Raw genomic sequence first — 19,846 nt, forward strand, 5'->3', positions numbered from 1 at the left:
AAATGAAGAGAAACTCAAAGGGATTCTACTAAAATCAGAATAATGCAAGGCTGCTCACTCTCTCTATATCTATCAACATTAGACTTGAAGTTCTAGCTAGAGCAATAAGACAACAAAAGGCGAACAAGGTGATACAAATTGGAAAAGAATAAGTCAAACATTCACTGTTTTCAGATGATATGATAGTACACATAAGTGACCCCAAAAATTCCACCAGGGAACTCCTTCAGCTGACAAACACTTTCAGTAATGTGGCAGGATACAAGATTAACACACTCAAAAAAATCAGTAGCCCTCCTATATAAAATTATAAATGGGCTGAGAATAAAATCAGAGAAACATCCACCTTTACAATAGCCAAAGACAACAAAAATTCATTGGGGCAACCTATCTGATAAGAACTTTAAGTTTTAAAAAAAGAAATTGAAGAAGATATCAGAAAATAGAAAGCTCTCATATGCTTAGATAGGTAGAATCAACATAGTAAAAATAACGATCTTACAAAAGGCAATCTTCAGATTCAATTTAATCCCCATCAAAATCCCAACAAAAGTCTTCACAGACCTTCTAAGAACAATTTTCAACTTCATATGAAAACCAAAACCCAGGATAGCCAAAACAATCCTGTACAATGAAGGAATGTCTCGCAATATCACCCTGACCTCATGGACCCCTATAGAGCTATATTTAACAACAACTTGGTATTGGCATAAAAATAGACACATAGGTCAATGGAAATGAATCAAAGACCATGACTTTAATCTAAAGACATATGAACACCTGATTTTTGACAAAGAAGCTAAAATTATATAATGAAAAAAAAGAAAGCATTTTTGACAAATGGTGCTGGCATTCACACATGCTAGAATGCAAATTGATCCTTTATCTGTGCCCATGCACAAAACTCAAGTCCAAATGGATCAAACACCTGAACATAAATCCAATTATACTGAACCTGATAGAAGAGAAGTAGCACAGACACTGAGAGCAACAACTAATACGTGGGACCTCCTGCAACTGAGAAGCTTCTGTAAAGAAAAGGACAGGGTCAACAGGACACAATGACAGCCTACAGAATGGGAAAAGATCTTCACCAACCCACATCTGACAGAGGGATGATCTCCAAAATATATATAGAACTCAAGAAACTAGACATCAAATTATGAAATAATCCAACTTAAAAAATGGGGTATAGATCTAAACAGAATTCACAACAGAAGAATATTAAATGGCCAAAAGACATTTAAGGAATTGCTTAAAATCCTTAGCCAAGAGGGAAATGCAAATCAAATGGCACTAAGATACCGTCTCACTAACAACCTCATAGCTTGAGTGAGCTCTACTGACACTGGGGGAATCTTCATAACTAACTATGTAACTTTTTTTGATCCCACCAATCTCTAAAACTCTGAAGATCTTCCCTGGGTGAATATTCACTTCAGAGGTCTCATCCCTAATACTCCCCTTTATCCTGACCTCATTTCTAAGCATCCTTTCTTTCTCAAATTATTGATTATTAATCTTAAGGAGGGGAAAATCTAACCGTGGACAGTGCATGTGAAGTGAGCTTTCAACTTCACTTAGATAAAGTTTCTAATGAAGCAGAGGCCTAGATTTCTGGCTTTAGAAGGAGGATCTAACTAAAGGCTTCCATTGTGAATCCAGAGGCTCCTGAAAATGGCACCTTGGCTTCAAGTCACTTTTGGATGAGGTATGTAACAGGGATGAAATAGCTATTACCAGGTGACATCAGCACATGGACATTCTACTGTATCCTGGAGAGCCCTGGCATTCCATGTGATGTCACCAGTGTTGTGGCAACACCAACTGTCATTGGGGCATTTGTGCAGTGTCTTGTGTTTCACCTACAGACATGCTGTCTAGACTGAACAGGATTGTTGGGAGACAGGATGGAGAGCACAGGGAGACCAAAGGGAGGCAGAAGAAAGATGGCCTTCAGTCTCCATGTCACACATCAAGAAATACATGGTCCTGGGAAAAGTGCAGTGAGTCCTGGGAAAGGGATGGGGGGCTTCAAGAAGGAGGAAGGCTTGATCTGCTCCTTCCAGGAGTGGGGCTAAGCAGGTGAGAGTTTCTGAGAAGCAATGGGCCTACCTGCTCCTCTGAGTTCTTCAAGAGCAGAACAAAGTTGAGGATTTTCAAGGTTAGTTTGGCAGAAAGTCAGGAATATTCATGGCTGCAGCTGCTCTGTTGAGGGCCCTCTGCTTTCACTCTGAGTGGGAAGGAAGCACATGGGGACTAAGAGGTTTCAGTACCAACCCAGCAACTCACACACACTGGATGTCTTTTGGTATGTGTCACTAATAACAGAGAGAGTAATGTCCCCTGGCCAGAGCTAGAGGCTCTCACATTTTAAATAACAACCACTAGCAGGGCAGGAACCATCAAGTATTGCTTCATGTCAGTTATCCCTAAGGTTTCTGAGTTCCTGCCCTCTCACTAGCCAGTCATCTTCCCTCTACCTTGAGTGTAGGACTGGGACATCACTCTTCCTGTAAGTATCTGTTCTTGGTGTCAGAGGGCTCACCTGTGGATGCCCAGTTCATAGGTATTTTCAGTCACACCTTTCAATGGATGATAACATCTTTGCTAACATCATGATGGATGGTATGTATTCTCCTGAAGCTTTTGGCAAAAGTTTCATCTTTACCTATGTGACTTATCATTGCTCTGACAGGACCCACATAATCCTCCACCATCCTCATACATTGTAACTGCCCTGTGGATCTTCTCTGATGTGCTTATTCACATCATGGAACTGATCTTCCTTCCCCATTATACTGAGCTAATTTCTTAGCATCCTTTATTTCTCATCTTGTTAGAGATCATCAGGAAGAGAAGAGCCCTTCCTGGGCACAGTTTGGAAAATGAGTCTTGCCCTCCATACATGATGAACTATTGAATTAGAATGAACTAGATTCTAATGAATCAGAGAGATCTCTGGATTGGAAGGAGGAGGTGTTGAAGGCCTTCCCCTGTGTCTCAGGGAAGGCTCCTGGAAAGGGCAGCTTGGCTTTTGGTGAATTGGGCAAGAGTTTGTTATCAGATAGGTGAAGGCTGTTGGCAGTGACCCTAACAGTCCCTTCTCTGGAAATTCTATTGTATCCTGGAGAGCCCTTGGCATCTTTTGTGAAATCACCAGTGTTGTGGCAATGCCGAATGCCCTTGAGGCATTCATGAAGTGCGTATAGGGTTCACCAATCAACATGTTGACTAGATTGAGCATACTGACTGGAAGAGAGATCTCTGGTTTTTTAGGGAGGAGTTGAGACCAGAACTGGACCTTCTAGTAATGGGGTTCAGTAGCTATAATCATCTGAAGTCATAGGCCTATGCTGCTTCTCTGGGTCCCTAAAGAGCAGATCCAAAGTGGAGGTTTCTGACGGTTAGTTGGCAGAGGGCCAGGAATGGTCAAGGATGCAGTGCTGTGCTAGGACCTTTTTCAGTTCATTCTGACTATCAAAGGATGCCAAAAGAGGCACAGAACCACTAATGAGGTATCAGGGTAGCATGTTGCTGCACTTTATTCTCAGTGGATTTCTGTAGGTTTCATGGATATCTGATATAAATACCAGAGAGCAAAACTTTCCATCCATGTACCCAAGTCTGAGACATTCAGTGTCTTTTAGTCCTGCACACAGGTTATCAGGCAGGGAGGTAAAAATCACCAGGCAGTCCAGGACTTTCTTGCATCATCATCATAGCAGGTATCTGGTGACAATTCCAAGCCAACATGACTGGCCTTGCTTATGCCTTTCAGGGACAGTGGGGCTGCAGTAGGGCCTGAGGCATATATCTATCCTCAGAGATTGGAGACAGACACATCGCTTATGGACCCCAGTTTAAGGATATCTGCTCTGAATTTTGGGCCTTCGTTGGGTTCCATGCATTTCCTCTCCCTCAGGCCTCCTCTTGGGACTCCACATGATCTCTCTTGGCCCTTTGCCATTCATCTGTACAAATTCACTGTGTTTATGTACCTATAGGGACTACTAGGAAGGCATCATCCACACCTGTCTTCCTCACTGAGCAGGAGCAGCAGCTGAACCACGTGGATAAACTGACCCTTCAGCTACAGATTATGACCAATGAGAGGAATGAACTGCTGGAACTCCTGGCCCTTTATAACAACAATGAGTTGAACAACAGGTATTCATCATGCCCTTTTCCCTGGTAACTGTCTTGACTCGACTGTGTCCTGAGTGCATCTGAGAGGCAGAACTGAAACCTGTAGGAGTGAGATTTGACACAGGCTGTTCTAATTCCTCCAAATGAAAAAGCAGAGCCTGTGGCCTGAATCACGATCTACAGACGGGCAGAAAGGTGTAAGATCACAACATGCATTTCAAGAGGCCTTGGCAGACATCGGCTTTTAGGAGATGCTTGGTACTCTGGGTTGAGTGTTTATATTTATTTTTGCTTTTTGCTCTGGGAATAGGCTGAAAGGCCTTGTGGTCCTACTCGTCCATCTGTGTGTCTGGAAGGCTTGGAGTTCATCCCTGCTCCTCTCTGGTCTTGCTCCTTATACTTTGAGGCAATGCCCCCTACGTGCATTTCTTTGACATCCTGTGTGTGGGTTCATGTGTGTGAAGTGCTCTCTAAGGGGCCCAAACATTGCAAACAAAGCAGTGGCCGGTTTTGCCCTTTTCACTTCTCTCTCCCTTGATAAACCATTAGATTACATTCCTAAATTTAGTCCCCAAAGTCCAGTCCCTTTTGTGGACACTGACTCATTCTTGAAAATAAACACCAAAGTTCAACAATCAAAATTCATTACTTGGTTACACTGGCTAACCTGTCCCATCAGAGCTCAACAATTTACCCAGCACAGACTTAAACTTGTCTACTTAAAAACCCACTGTTAAAAAAGCCTGCTGCTTGCTGTGTGCCTTCGCCTGCTCAAGAGACAGGCTCCCAAGCTATGCTTGCACTGCTAGGTTAATAAATCTCCTTGTGCTGAGGATTGTGTGTCTGAGTGTGTTCTGTACTGGCTCTGAGAGGCTCACTTACTGTGTGTGTGTGTGTGTGTGTGTGTGTGTGTGTGTGTGTGTGTGTGTGTGTGTGTGTGTGTCCGTCCTTTCAGATCCTGAGAGTCAGAGATTGATAGTAGGTCTGAATATTCACATGTCTCAAAGATTTCTGGTGATGGAAGTGCTGAGGCCAGGGAGCCCCACATTGAGCATCACTGCTCTCAGCCTTTGTGCTCATCCTGGTCCCTCATTGGATTCCCCTTGGGTGTTTATAAAGCTATCTGAATGTAGTGCCTCCCCATGGCAATACAGATCATGAGTTCTGGGTATCCTTACAAGGAGAAAGAATCTCTGTTCTCAAGACAGTGGGAATGTCATTGCAGATTTCAGATACAACCCCATCTGTGGCACAGACTGCTCAGACCTTCATAGCCAACTAGTCTGTTCCTAGAGGTCTACTGAGGGAGCTCATGTAGCCCTGCCTCCTTCCCTATTGACACCCAGCCTTTCCTGGCCATGGGACAGTAAGGCAAGTCTAATGCACATCAGGAGGTCCAGTATAGAATTCAGGGTGTGACATCCAGTGGGCTAGGGTAGTATAAAACAGAATCTTAATTTATGTGTTTCCTGAGGCCTGTATTCATGGGGTTCTTTGCTCTTGGGGCCATGCCCTACAACAGGCTGAAATATGAGCTGGAGATGCTGAAAACACAGCATAAGAAGGAGATGTCAGATGTAAAGAAATTCCCCAAGGAAATTTGTGAGGCTTCGTACAAGTGCAAGGAGCTGAGTGAGCACACCAACTCCTACCGGTGAGTGCCTAATTTAGATGGGACCCCTGAAATTGTTAAGGAGTGCTTCAGGTATTCTGATGTTTTTCCAGTCCTGCCTGACCCAGCTGTCAGGAGGAATCTGTCCCATCCACCTCCTGCAGCCAAATGGTCCCAAAGACACACACAGAGGCTTATATTACTTACAAACTGTATGGCCAATGGCTTAAGTTTCTGGCTAGCTAGCTCTATCATCTTAAATTAACCAATTTCTATTAATCTATGTTTCCCACATGGCTGCTGCATGGCCAGGCTGCTGGCATGTTGCTCCTTGGGTGGCAGCTGGCACCTCCTCTACCTCTGACTTTCCTCTCTGTCTCTCCTGGATTTTTCTGTCTGGTTCCATCCTGCCTTGCCATAGGCCAAAGCAGCTTATTTATTAACCAATGGGAGTAACACATATTCACAGCATACAGAAGACATCCCACAGCAGCTTCTTCCCTTCTTCACCTTTGAATAAAGTTGGGCTGTGGTTCCAGACTGTTTACCTCTTAGCAAGCAGCCTGCCTTATATCTATCTCTTGGACTTGTGGCTCCTAAACTGGGTTCTCCTAAGAGTGAAGAGTCTGAGAGCCCCTCCCAACATTTTCCTGTCAACTTCTGGAGCTTCTAGAGAGAAAACATGGTTTGCACCATGAATATTTTCTGTGGCTCTGGCAGGAGCTTACAGAGCTGGTTTCTATGGGAAACATGGATGGAACGTATTCCCACTGGGTGCTCTGTCCGCCTTAGGGCATGGTTTTCCTCTACCTGCTCACATTTCCCCAATACTGTGAACAGTTAAGCACCAGGGTGTGTGTGGAGGAAGTGGGGGATCCAGTTTTCACAGGTACATGGATCCCTTTTGCTGTCAGGGTATTCAGAAGTAGTTTGAATCTTTCTGTAATTTGCCTATTCTCTGGCTTTGGCCTGCACCTGAGTGATGCTGCCATGGCTAATGTGGGTTCCTGCCCAGGGTTCATGGGGATGGGGACATGGGACCTTGCAGGAAGATGGTATTAGGAGGCAGGAGGGGCAGATGGAGGTAGAGCTCATCATTTTTGGTGACATTTCAGCACCCTCTACTGTCAGCTCCTGAGTGAATGGACTCAGCTAAAGGAAAAAGTGAGCACGTTGAAAAAGAACAACAGAAAGCTGCATGGGGAGCAGGTTTTACTACAAGAATCCTGCAAGGAGGCCAGGAGGCTCTGTGAGGAGGCTCTTGAGAAGATCTATGACCTCTGCACAAAGCAGCAGCAGGTAGGTTGAAGCAGCAGGGCCAAGATGCAGACCTGTCTAACCATACACACACATATACACACACCCATGTAACCATCTACTCACTTTTCCAAGTGACCCATCCCATCCAATAGTTCATTTCTGTGATCATTCACAAGTCTTTCTGGCGAGTTAGCCTCTTGGAAGGCACTGCATGACTGCCAAGGAATCCTACAGCTCTGCTAGAAGCTGCAGTGCATTAAGGGAGATTAGTAAATCACATACCACTCACCTATGTGTCAGTATGGTAGGAGCAGTGTTATGATGGGAGCCACTTAGGGAGTAGCACAGAGATCTGAGTGAGTGAGGTCAAGGGTCTTGGTCTGATTTGCTTGGCATGGGTGTTATGAGATCAGAGGCAGAAACAGCATGGAAGGAGGAACGTCCTAGCAAGACTAATACTCAACTTCATATGGAAAAACAAAAAACCCAGGATAGTCAAAAGAATTCTGTACAATAAAACAACCTCTGGAGGCATCACAATCCCTGACTTCAAGCTCTACTATAGTGCTACAGTAATAAAAACAGCTTGGTATTGGCATAAAAACCAGCATGTGGACCAATGGAATCGAATTGAAGACCCTGACATTAACCCACACACCTATTAACATATAATTTTTGACAAAGAAGCCAAAAGGGTACAATGGAAAAAAGAAAGCATCTTCAACAAGTGGTGCTGGCATAACTGGATATCAACTTGTAGAAGGCTGCAAATAGATCCATATCTGTCACTGTGCACAAAACTTAAGTCCAAGTGGATCAAGGACCTCAACATAAATCCAGCTACTCTGAACCTGCTAGAAGAGAAAGTAGAAAGGAGTCCTGAATGCATTGGCATAGGAGATAACTTCCTAAATATAACACCAGTAGCACAGACACTGAGAGAAACAATCAATCAATTGGACCTCTTGAAACTGAGAAGCTTTTGTAGAGCAAAGGATACGGTCAACAAGGCAAAGCAACAGCCTACAGAATGGGAAAAGATCTTCACCAACCCCACATGTGACAGAGGACTGATATCCAGAATATATAAGGAACTCAAGAAATTAGACATCAAAAGGACCAACAGTCCAATTGAGAAATGGGCTTTAGAATTAAACAGAGAATTCTCAACAGAGGAAACCCAAATGGCTGAAAGACATTTAAGGAATTGCTCAACATCCCTAATCATCAGGGAAATGCAAATCAAAACAACTCTGAGATACCACCTTACGCCTGTCAGAGTGGCTAAGATCAAAAACACTGAAGACACTTTATGCTGCAGAGGATGTGGAACTAGGGGAACTCTCCTCCACTGCTGGTGGGAATGCAAGCTTGTACAACCACTTTGGAAATCAATATGGTGCTTTCTTAGAAAATTGGGAATCAATCTCCCCCAAGATCCAGCTATACCACTCCTGGGCATATACCCAAGAAATGCTCAATCATACCACAAGAGCACTTGCTCAGCTATGTTCATATCAGCATTGTTTGTAATAGCCAAAACCTGGAAACAACCTAGATGCCCTTCAACTGAAGAATGTATAAATATATTGTGGCACATATACACAATGGAATACTACTCAGCAGAGAAAAACAATGACATCATGAGGTTTGCAGGCAAATGGATGGATCTAGAAAAAAATCATCCTGAGTGAGGTAACCCAGACTCAGAAAGACAAATATGGTATGTACTCACTCATAGGAGGATGCTAGATGTGGAACAAGGATGACTGGACTGCTACTCACATCACCAGTGAGGCTACCTGGAAAATGGGACCCCAAGAAAGACACAGAGAAATGGATGAGATCTACATGAACAGCCTGGACATGAGTGGGAGCAATGAAGGGCGAGGCTCAAGGGAAAGAGAGCGGGAGATCTTAGCTAGATCAAGAAAAGAGAGGGAGAACAAGGAATAGGAGACCATGGTAAATGAAGACCACATGAGAAAAGAAAGAAACAAAGCGCTAAAGAGGCCCACAGAAATCCACAAAGATACCCCCACAAAAGACTGCTGACAGTGGTCGAGAGACAGCTGGGACTGACCTACTCTGGTGATGGGATGGCCAAACACCCTAATAGTTGTGCCATAAACCCACCGAAGGACTGAGGAATCTGGATGCAGACATACACGGTTAGGCCCTGGGTGGAGCGCTGGGAGTCTAATTAGTGAGAAAGAGGAGAGTTTATATGAACGAGAATTGTTGAAACCAAGGTTGGATAAAGCACAGAGACAAATAACCAAATGAATGGAAACACATCAACTATGAACCAAAGGATGAGGGGCCCCCAACTGGATCAGGCCCTCTAAATAGGTGAGACAGTTGATTGGCTTGATCTGTTTGGGAAGCATCTAGGCAGTGGTACCAGGTCCTCGGCTCATTGCATGAGTTAGCTGTTTGAAACCTAGGACTTATGCAGGGATGCTTGGCTCAATCTTGGAGGAGGGGACTGGACCTGCCTGGACTGAGTCTATCAGGTCGATCCCAGTCCTTGGGGGAGACCTTGATCTGGAGGAGGTGGGAATGGGGGGTGTGCTGGGGGGAAGGGGAGGGGGGCAGGAAGGGAGAGAACAAGGGAATCTGTGGCTATTATGTAGAACTGAATAGTATTGTAAAATAAAAAAAACTAAATAAAAAAATGAAGCAATGGATCTATTTTAAAATTAATAAGTAGAATTCTTTTCTTTCACAGCATAGAAGTAACTTCCCAGGAAATATCTGGTTTGTCTTACTGGCTTCACACATAGAACCTGACATTTTGATGCCCACTCTAACATATATATGGCTGAGTTCTTAGGAAAGATTCCTCCTCATAGTTGTATAGAGTGCGCATTTCAGGAAAGTGCTATGGGTGACCTAAGTAGCCTCCTACTGACTAACTGGGGCTGTTTTCACATAATATGCACTGTAATCCAGTCAAAAGTTGTTGGGTAATGACAATGGCGATTTCCATTTTGAAGTGCAATCAATGTCTTTTGTGTTAGAATCTGGGCAGGTTTAATGAGGAGACTATGATGGGTCAACTTGGATCTATCAGGAGGCTTCATGTCCAGCCCTCTTCCATGGGCACTTGGTATTGTGTGGTCAAACTCAGTTGTGCAGAGGTTGTTACTTATATGTACAATCATTGAGTCTGTGAAAAAAAACTGTCCTAGGAGGGGAAATAATTTCAGGCCAGGGCAGAAAAGCCTGGCTGTGTCTTAGAGGCTTGTAGACAACAGGGAGGACCCACTACCTCTCCCTGTAGTACAAAAGGAGTTGCAACATTCCAGCCTCCTCCCTTCCCCTTCTGGGTTCAAGAGAGGTAGGTGTGTGTGTGTGTGTGTGTGTGTGTGTGTGTGTGTGTGTGTGTGTGTGTGTGTGTGTATTTGTGTGTTTTCCTATGTGTAATTTTGTGGGTATGAAAATATGTGTTTGAGCCTCTATGTGTATGTTCACTCACTCACGGAACAATGGAACATCTTTACGAATGGTGGAGACAGATTTGAATGAGAAAGTACTGTGCCTAATCTGGTTAGTACCATTTTGCATCAGTCAAAGAACAGATGATGTTGTCCATCATTCTGCATGTACACACAGCTAACTACAACAAAAGACAGAAAACTGATGAAGGCTAAAAGGTTTTCAGGTATTTTCTGGTTTTTCAGGTAGAGGCAGAATTATTTATCTGCAAAAAAATCCTCTCGAGAAAAACAAAGTAATGGGGTCCATGAAGGTGAGAAAGAGGCTACTGAGAAGAGAAAAGGCTGCCTGAGGGTTTGTGTCCTTCTCTGCTCTGGGTAAATGGTGGCTGACCACTGATGACTTCCCTGAATTCTGTTTTGTTTTTCTCCTCATTGCCTGCTGCCATTTTCCTTTCACCTTTGCCTAACCTTGGTTCAGCTAACCTTGTCCTTGGAGCTTGGCCTGGACTCTATTCCCTGAGAAATTCTGAATTGCAGAGATGCTTGTGACTGCATCTCAGCCCAGCAGAAGTCGCACAGCTATGCTGAGGTGTGAGAAGAGGCTGTCTCAGTGCACCCCTTAGGCTCCTCATACTCTAAAGCACCCACTCCATGTTGTGTCTGCAGCACTCAGAAACTGCTTTTATTCCAAACTTCTTCATACTGAGTTAAAATTGGCCTGATGGAAGGTTGGGAGAAATGAGAACTATCAGATATTGGTAGGATTATAAGATGTTGTAGACCTGTGAGAAGCTCTTTAAAATTATTCAGAATGTTGAATGCAGACTCCAAGTGGACCATTGATTCCAGAATGTAAAGTAGGTGTCCACAGAGAAGAGAGGACAACAGGGTTACAGCACGACTCATCAGAACACCCCCAACTAGAAACTACTCAAATGCACATCCTTGATGAATACAAACATACAATGTGGTCCATGGAATATAGTTAAACATGGAATAATACATGCAATCCTTTCGCTGAGTTAGTCAACCTTCTGTTACTCAAAGAAATACCTGACACAGTCATCTTACTTGGAGGAAAGGTTAATATAGACTCCTGAGTTTAGAGATTTTCTAGTTTCTGAGCATGTTGCTTTGGGCCTAAATTGAGGCAACCTATGCTTTAGAGAGCTTCTTTAGGAGGAAGCTGCCCTCCCTGGAGGCACTGGGAAGCATTGAGTGAGAGCAAGGGGCTGGCCCATTGCCATCCAGGGGTCCTGTGCTGGGGAACTAAGCCTTCAATTCACAGACTGGAGAACTTGGTAGGAGAGCTTGGATTACTGGTAAAGGATCCCTGGGGTTCACCTGTCTGTGTACAGGTTTACAAGGCAAGCATTACATTGACTTATCTGCATACTGAATTCTTCTCCCAGATCACCAGGCATTCATGTGTTATACAGACACACAGGCAGGCAACACCTGCACATATAAAGTAAAAATAAAATGAAAAATTATCTAAACAGAGTAAAAGTACACAATCTTCTCAACATCACTGTGTTCAGAGCATCTTGAGTTTTCCTTTCTCTCTACTGGAATCTGGGTAGAGAGGCTGTGGGTTAATGAAAGGTCACTTTCTTCTTCATAGTATCCCAGGTGATCTCATATTACATCAGTGTTTTCTGGTAAAGCAAACATGGAGACAATGTAGTGTGCTTGTATGTGTGCATCCATGTACATGTGTGTGTTCAACAGTGTGTGTGTGTGTGTGTGTGTGTGTGTGTGTGTGTGTGTGTGTATGTGCATGTGTCTATATGTACAGGGGTGCAGGAAACCCTCTCCTAAAAACACAATGTTCTAATGAACAGGAAAATCAAAGACTTGAGGAAGATCTTCAGTCCCTGATGAAGCAGAAGGATCTGCTCACCCAGCAAAGGGACTTGGCAGCAAAGCTGCAGCATCACTTCACTGTGTCCCAGATGAGGTAAGAGCCCAGGCTTCCAGAAGCAGGGGGATCTAAGTGGGTCCACTGTACCTGGATCTATGTCCTCTTGAGTTTCTGTTCAATTGGCAAAGCTTCCAGCCACAGCCAGGAAGAGAACACCTCAGAGTGTCATTGCTGACTCAATCAATAGGAACTTATGTCCAAGAAGCAATATGCTTTCTCCTTGGTCTTATGGGGATTGTGTCCCCTTCTTCCCTTCTGAGAACTCTAGTATGCTCCGAGTATCTCAAATATAACATTAGATCTCCTCACAAATATTCCCATGGCATCCAGAAATCTACAAGGGGAATCATCAATCATGAAGGAAAGTGTGTCCTCCTGCAACTTTATTTTCCATCAGGAACATCACATTTAGAGATAAGTGTCTACCCTTTGGCAGATTTGAATACAGCAGTCTCCTGCTGATTGCAGGCTCTCTGCAGTGTTTATCAGTTTTTCATGAGAAGATTTACTCTGGTCATGAACAGAGTAGGAGTTGACAAGTTAAACCCATGCAGGGGTCTGGGCTGTAGGATTAATCAGAGCCTTCTCTGCATTGCTGTGTAGGCTCCACTAGAGGGCAGGCATAGAGTTTTCCAGGAGGTTCTCATTCACCTGGTATCTAATTGAGGCCAGCTGCATCTTCCCTGACCTGACCCTCAGACCTTGTCATAGTGATATTTCTCCAAAATGATGTCTTTGGACTGTTGGAGAAATATGCTGTTTTTTCTAATCCAGCACAGTGTGTATTTTCCAGTTCAACTTCTAGCAGTTTTTAAAAGTTGAGAAAAAAAATCCTGCCCAGGGTCTCTCTGACCCTTTTGTCTTGGGGAAGCAGGGACTGAACTCAGCTGAAAGGTAATGCTCGATTGTCTAGTATGTCTGAGTATATCTGAGGGGAGGTGGCTCCCCCAGGCTTGTGCCCCAGCTGCCTTTCTCCCCTAGGTTTGAAAACCTCCAGCAGGAACCTGAGCAGACCACAGCCCAGGATGAGAGGCTCCTGCAGATGGAGCTGCTGAAGCAGAAACACTATGTCTCAGGCAAGTAAGCAACCATTGAGCCCCATCCCCAGCAGCCAGAGTGTTCATGGGGTGTGTTTCCTTCCTTAACTTTTGTTTACTAGGGGTGAATAGGCCCTGATTTTCTTGCCATATGCAAAGCAATACTGTTTCTGAATCATATTTTCTTTTCTGATTTTCCCTGACAGTACCTGTTAAGGAGACTGGGAAGGCTGGAAGAAGCCAAAGACACCTTGAAGGCATGTCATTCTACACTCCAGGTTCAAGGCCTCCTCAGAAAATGCCACCTCTTTTCAGCTTTGAACTCACTAGTGAGGCAAATATCAACTTACCATGAAGCGGTCCAGCCACAATCGGATCCACATCTGTTGGCTCACTATGCCCAGATAAAAGTTTGTGTAAAAACAAGTCTAATATACAGAGAACACAACACAAATTACTAAGAACCCTGACTCCATATGTGATGGAAATCTGACAAGGAAGATGGTGTTAATGTCACACTGCCATCCAGACAGACCACATCAAAAGCATAAGATTCTCTCTAGTGCAGTTTTCAAGCTGAAGCCATGTCATGGGCAAGTGTAGCTGAAGATAATTCACTACAGAGAATATGCCAATTCCTCACCTCTTTTGCTCTTCCATAATGAAATTCCAAAGGAAACTGAAATTTCCTGTTTTTTTTTTTTGTTTGTTTGTTTTTTTTTTTGGTTTATATCTTAGGATATTTATGCTTTGGTTTTTGGTTTTATTCATTTTTGTTTAAGGTTGTGTTAAATTTTGTTATACTTTTCTTCTTGTCATTGCTTTAATAGTTTGCTAAGTCTATATACTGTATATAATGACTGCTGTGTTGAAAACTCCCATTGAGTAAAATAATGTATTTCATGAATAAAATAAATTTCAAACTTTTCACTCTAAGACTCTTCTTTAGTCAGATGAGGTTTCACATGCCTGCAAACCCAGAAATCACAGGCTTGGATGTATCTCAGTAAGTTCCTGGAATCTTGGGCGGCACACTGATTTCCCAGCCATGGGCCTCTGGGATACACAGGGAGTGGCGACTTGGATGTTCGTGTATAGCCTACCTCATGGATACCAACTACATAATAGAAAAATTAGACATATTGTATCCTTGAGGTCATATATTTAGCTACCAGTAAAATGTGGTAGACTGTACACACATGTTCACGGAATCTTCATGTAGACCAAATTAAAGCGAAACACAAGTATATTGTTCCAGGCCACTCAGGAAATGAGAACCCTCATTAAACTTGTATAAAGGAAATTAGGAAGTAAAAAGCAATCTGTCTCTGGTTTTCTTGAAATATATCATGAGTGATAAGTGAACAGCAGAGCTGATTTCCTGTAAGACAATATAGGATATTTTGTGGCGCTTTTGTTTATACTTATGGGTGTTTTGCCACCACATACATGCAATTCCCACAAAGGCCAGGTGAGGGCAGATTCCACCTGCATTTTAAGTTAAAAAGATTTGTTAGCTGTCTGTCCTGTGAGTCTTCTGAGACAGGAATAAATGCTCTTAATGGATGAGCAATCTCCACAGTCCTGTAATAGACCCTTGTCCTCCCAGCCCTGTGTGCTGTATTAGGTGGATTGGATCACTCCCCACCAAAGACTGAAGTTTATTGAAAACTGTAGGGACAGGCATGCTAATTGTCTTAGGCTGCCACACATTCATTCAGGGCTCTCATAGGTTCAGGATCCTGCCCCAGTCACTGACTGTCAGATTGGAACAGATTTGCTAGATCTCTTCTAGGCTGACAACACCTATTAAGCCAGTCTGATGTAATAAAAATTGAGAAGACCCTCCTGGGGGTAGAGGTAGGATGAGGAATCCCTCTTGATGGTCATGATAAGCAATGTTGGGAGGAACCCAGAACTAGGTAGAGTGGATGGAGTCTGTGTCAGGGGCACATGTCTCTGATGCAGAGTGATTCTGTGCAAAACTAAAAAAGGAGAGAAGTGGTTGAAGCTGCTCTTTTACCACAGCAGATCTCAGATCATATTGAGAAAGTTCTTCCAGAGACTGATTTACTCTGGTGAAGCTCCTCTGGAATAGATCTGACTCCTGAGACTGAGAGTGAGGCAGAGATTTGATGTGTAAAGAAAGTTATCCCCTGGGTCTCCAGACTGGAGCTCTCACATCAAGGGTAAGAAGAACCTACTGTCCTCTGATCTTCCTGTGTGTGTGGGAGGGGGTGCCAGATCTTACCCCACTGAAGCTAAGACATCTGGTTTTTCATTTCTCACTTAAACTAGAATCTCTCCATCTCATATAATTACTCATTTAATTAGATTACTGTGTGTTCCGTTTGAGAAATTTCAGACTTGTGTTATTTTACTTTCTCGCCCAGAAGGTATAGAAACCTAGTAGGCCAGCATCAAATCATCACCTAAAACACAGGTTAAGGGAATGTGACCATGTGGATTTTATAACTGAGATAAGGCTGTTGTGAGACCCAAACTACTCTAAAAGTTCTCTACCTGGCTGGTGCATTGGTCATGGTTCCATTGGTCTAACACCTTATTGAATGAATTTCTATATATACAGAAGGCTATTGTTTAGAATGACTTAGAGGCTGTGCTCCAGCTATTTGAACATTGGCTGGCTATGATGACAAAGTCCAAGAATCCAGCAGTTTCTCAGTCCACTACACTTGATGTCTCACCCATCAGTAGTATAGTCTGGAATGCCAAAGAAGTTGGCTCCAATGCCAGTGACGGAATGAACTTGCTAGCAAGGTGAGACCAAGCAGCTAAAGAGCAAAAACTCCCTTCTTCCATTTCTTTATATGGGCTTCCAGCACAAGGCCTGGCTGATTACAGGTGGGGTTTTGGGGCTTTAAAACATCTGAGGTGAAGGCGTTTCTTTCTCCATCAATATCTAGATTAAAGGAATGTCTTCCTTATGCAAAGATCTGATTACATGTGTATCTTCTCTCTTCAAATTAAGCAAAAATACCTCACAGGTGTGCCCCTCAATATTTGGGTTTTGCTTAATTGCAGATGTAGTAAATTTCACAACCAAAAAGAGCCATCACAACTTCACCCCATGTCCACTTGACACACAATTACATCTTTTTATATCATAATTAATTTCCAAATGGAAAATAACCAGGTCATAATAATCCCTAAACATGATATAATTATTCCAAGTACAAGGCAAACACATTATGTATTAGACCAGCTCAAAATTATGCCTAGCACGATTTAACTATCCCTGTACAACTACAAGCACATTATAAAGTTAGAGTAAGTGGTAATGTCCCTTGAGGGACATTTTTTAGTATCTCAAATTTAAATATGATAAACATCAATATTCTTCCTTCTTTTGTAATGAATGTTTTTAATTATTTGTTTATTTTTGTTTTTACATCCTAACCAAAATTTCACCTCCATCCTCTCCTCTCAATCCTCCACCCACCTCCACTCTTCCTGATCCACACCCATTCCTCCTCTTTCTTCTCTTCAGAAATGGGCAGGCCTCCTATGAATATCTGTCTGCCATGTTATATCAAGTTGTGGTGGGACTAGGCATGACCTCTTCTATTAAGGCTGGATGTAGCAATTCAGTAGGAGGAATGGGGTCCAAAAGCAGGAATTAGAGACAAGCTGTGCTCCCACTGTTAGGAGTCTCACCAGAAGACCAAGTTATACAAAAGTGAAATATATGCAGAGTGCCTAGGTCAGTCCCATGTAAGCTACCTGGTTGGTGGTTCACTATGAGCCTAGGTTAGTTAGTTCTGTGGGATGCTTCTGGGGCTCCTGACAACACTATCAAATACAAAAATTTAATTGTTTATTCACTAATTTACATGCATTGGTATTTTTCCTTAATGAATGCCTGTGTGAGGGTGTCGATTCCTCTAGAACTGGAGTTACAAACATTTGTGAGCTGCATTGATTTTTTCATTATTTTAAAAATTAATTATTTCATATGACGAGTGTATGGAAATCTACCGATCAAATTTAAAACAGTAAAATATATCCATTTGCTTATTTTGAGAGGGAGAAATACATACATACATATGACAGAGAATGAACAAACACAACACATCATGCCATTCTGTCATTCTGTTTATATAGAGGTAAATGAACTAATTAGGAGGAGTAAACTCTTTCCTTCCACCCAACTGGGCATCTCATTGGCCCTTCCCTGGTACTTTCCATGATCAACTCATGATTTCTACCTTAGAGGGTTTTCTTGTGGTTCTGAAAGTTAGAAAATATTATTACTAAAGTGCATTGTGAAAAATTTGAGCTGAATTTTGTTTCAAATGAATGACACTCTTAATAAAAGCTCACTGTAGTGGAAAGAATTCTTGATGGGAAGAGGGTTGCTGTGTGTCCAGCTTGAAGAAACTGCTTTCCAGAGTAATTCATGGGAAAAGGCAAAAGTGAAGTTACTCTGCCATGCAGGTAAGGGAATTCACTGGAAATAACCAGTGAAAAAGCACCAAGGAAGGTTCCAGGGTGAGTCATTGAAATGCCATGTTTCTTCTTGGCATTGTGCCTTTGAGAGTCTGTCCTTTGTGCCCCGTGCACTTCCCTGGTCTAAGGCTATTGGTCATTTGTGCTGTGCAGGCCTCTGTGGACAGTTCAGGTTTCAGCATTTAACCAGTTTCAGCAATCATCACATACTTTTCCCAATATAACATTCCTACAAGGATCAAAATTTCCAAGGCACTTCAGAAGTTAAATAGCCTTTGTGGTTATTGCATGTTTTAGAATACTAATGTCTCAGCCGGGCCGGGCAGTGGTGTTGCAGGCCTTTAATCCCAGCACTCGGGAGGCAGACCCAGGCAGATGTCTGTAAGTTTGAGGCCAGCCTGGACTACCAAGTGAATTCCAGGAATGGCTCAACGCTACACAGAAAAACTCTGTCTCGAAAAACCAAAAAAAAAAAAGAAAGAAAGAAAGAAAGAAAGAAAGAAAGAAAGAAAGAAAGAAAGAAAGAAAGAAAGAAAGAAAGAAAGAAAGAAAGAAAGAAAGAAAATAAAATCTTGGACTCACAGACTTAATCTACAGATATAAGTTGACCTCCTGAGTACCAACTGTGTGGATTATATACATTTCATTTAAAACACGAACTATGCTCAATACATGCACGCCAGGATGTGCCATTCACCATATGATCCAAGCTCTCATCTGAGTAACCAATGAATATGGACATAGCATAATATAAATGGCGTTATAATGCATCTTGTTGTGGCCTGATATAACTTCAAATCTTGACTTGGGCTGATATTTTTAGGAAAAATCAAGTCTCAAAAATAACATAGGAGTAACACTTCCTACCAAGAAGCTTGGACTAACCCAAAATCTGCTTCAGTAATTCTTTCCTACTTCTTTTTAACAGAAACTTGATCCATAATGTTTGTTTTTCTTACAAGATTTCAGAGAGTTGAACTTAATAGAAAATATTACATCAAGTGTGGAAATGATTTCTCAAAGAAGGATCCCATTGTATTATATTTTAAATTTCAAGGATGATGTGTAATGCCAATCACTCAAGCATTAACAAATAAAGACTTTTCTCACACATTGTCAGACTTCCTCCTATATTTAATTTTCCTTATTCTGACTTTTCTTGATTAACATTCGAGAATGAACCATCTCATTCTGATCTTTCAATTGCAGGCACTTCTACATTTCATTACATCAAGTTGCTGCATCTCCACTTTACTTAAAAGATTCCAGACTAATTATTTAATGGGGTGTCCCTGTGCTGCTGAGCCCAATGCTCTGAGTTCTTCACCCAGATCTAGTTCTTTGACCAATATAGAAAAAAGGACAAATGTTCTGGGGACACTCTCTCTTTGGTGGACTCAGTAAGTACTGTATTGTATAGACTGAAAAACTGTATATATGTATGTAGGTACGTTTGTACACATCTATCTATCTATCTATCTATCTATCTATCTATCTATCTATCTATCTATCTATCTCTCTATCTCTCTATCTATCCATCATCTATTTAACTTTCCATCACCTATTTCTATCTATCAATCCATCCATCTATCTACCCCTATCCATCCAGCCAACCTTGGATCTATCTTCTACAACTACTACTCTTCCTCTTCTATTTCTCCTTCTTCTTGCTCTTCCCTTATTCATCCAGGATATTATAACCACTTTTGCCTCCCTGAGTTTGTACAGTGCCTTAGTAAATATTAATTACATCATACAAATAAAAACTTTTCTCTGTGGGTTTCATTCTCCATATTTCCCCACCCCAAGTCTTTGTAATCCCTTCTTCCACAACACTTGATAAAATGTGACATTCCTTAGATCTCTGACACTGTGACACTAAAAATCTTTTGTAAAAGAATGTTTGTTTAAAAATGCGATTTGTGCTTAAAACAAGCCCAAAATCAACATC

At 42.3% G+C, this 19,846-nt stretch overlaps 2 protein-coding genes across 4 annotated transcripts in view; one reads left to right on the forward strand and one right to left on the reverse strand.

The window, feature by feature from the left end:
• The window catches only part of LOC143269256 (disks large homolog 5-like), a 340,382-nt gene that overhangs the window by 205,879 nt on the left and 114,657 nt on the right, over nucleotides 1-19,846 (reverse strand). The window contains exon 1 of one of the 3 annotated variants that reach the window (XR_013045670.1): nucleotides 7,311-7,649. The exons of the other annotated variants lie outside the window; for them this stretch is intronic. The gene's annotated coding sequence lies outside the window, so the exon portion shown is untranslated. Of the gene's footprint in view, nucleotides 1-7,310; nucleotides 7,650-19,846 lie in introns of those variants that run through there. 3 annotated transcript variants of the gene reach the window in all.
• Nucleotides 28-14,355, forward strand: LOC143269245 (disks large homolog 5-like). The gene is made up of 7 exons (XM_076554314.1): nucleotides 28-2,006; nucleotides 4,008-4,170; nucleotides 5,672-5,803; nucleotides 6,877-7,060; nucleotides 12,309-12,424; nucleotides 13,370-13,464; nucleotides 13,632-14,355. The coding sequence occupies exons 1-7, from the start codon at nucleotides 1,874-1,876 to the stop codon at nucleotides 13,778-13,780; spliced, it is 972 nt and encodes a 323-aa protein (XP_076410429.1). The 5' UTR covers nucleotides 28-1,873; the 3' UTR covers nucleotides 13,781-14,355.

The sequence above is a fragment of the Peromyscus maniculatus genome, chromosome 18, assembly GCF_049852395.1.
Source record: "Peromyscus maniculatus bairdii isolate BWxNUB_F1_BW_parent chromosome 18, HU_Pman_BW_mat_3.1, whole genome shotgun sequence".
Taxonomy (NCBI): domain Eukaryota; kingdom Metazoa; phylum Chordata; class Mammalia; order Rodentia; family Cricetidae; genus Peromyscus; species Peromyscus maniculatus.

What these genes read in the sequence shown, in the direction of transcription:
- LOC143269245 (XM_076554314.1), top strand. Translation starts at nt 1,874, where the DNA reads ATGCTGTCTAGACTGAACAGGATTGTTGGGAGACAGGATGGAGAGCAC. An exon ending in AACAATGAGTTGAACAACAG is followed by an intron (nt 4,171 to 5,671) that starts GTATTCATCATG and finishes GCCCTACAACAG; the next exon opens with GCTGAAATATGAGCTGGAGA. An exon ending in TCTGCACAAAGCAGCAGCAG is followed by an intron (nt 7,061 to 12,308) that starts GTAGGTTGAAGC and finishes TCTAATGAACAG; the next exon opens with GAAAATCAAAGACTTGAGGA.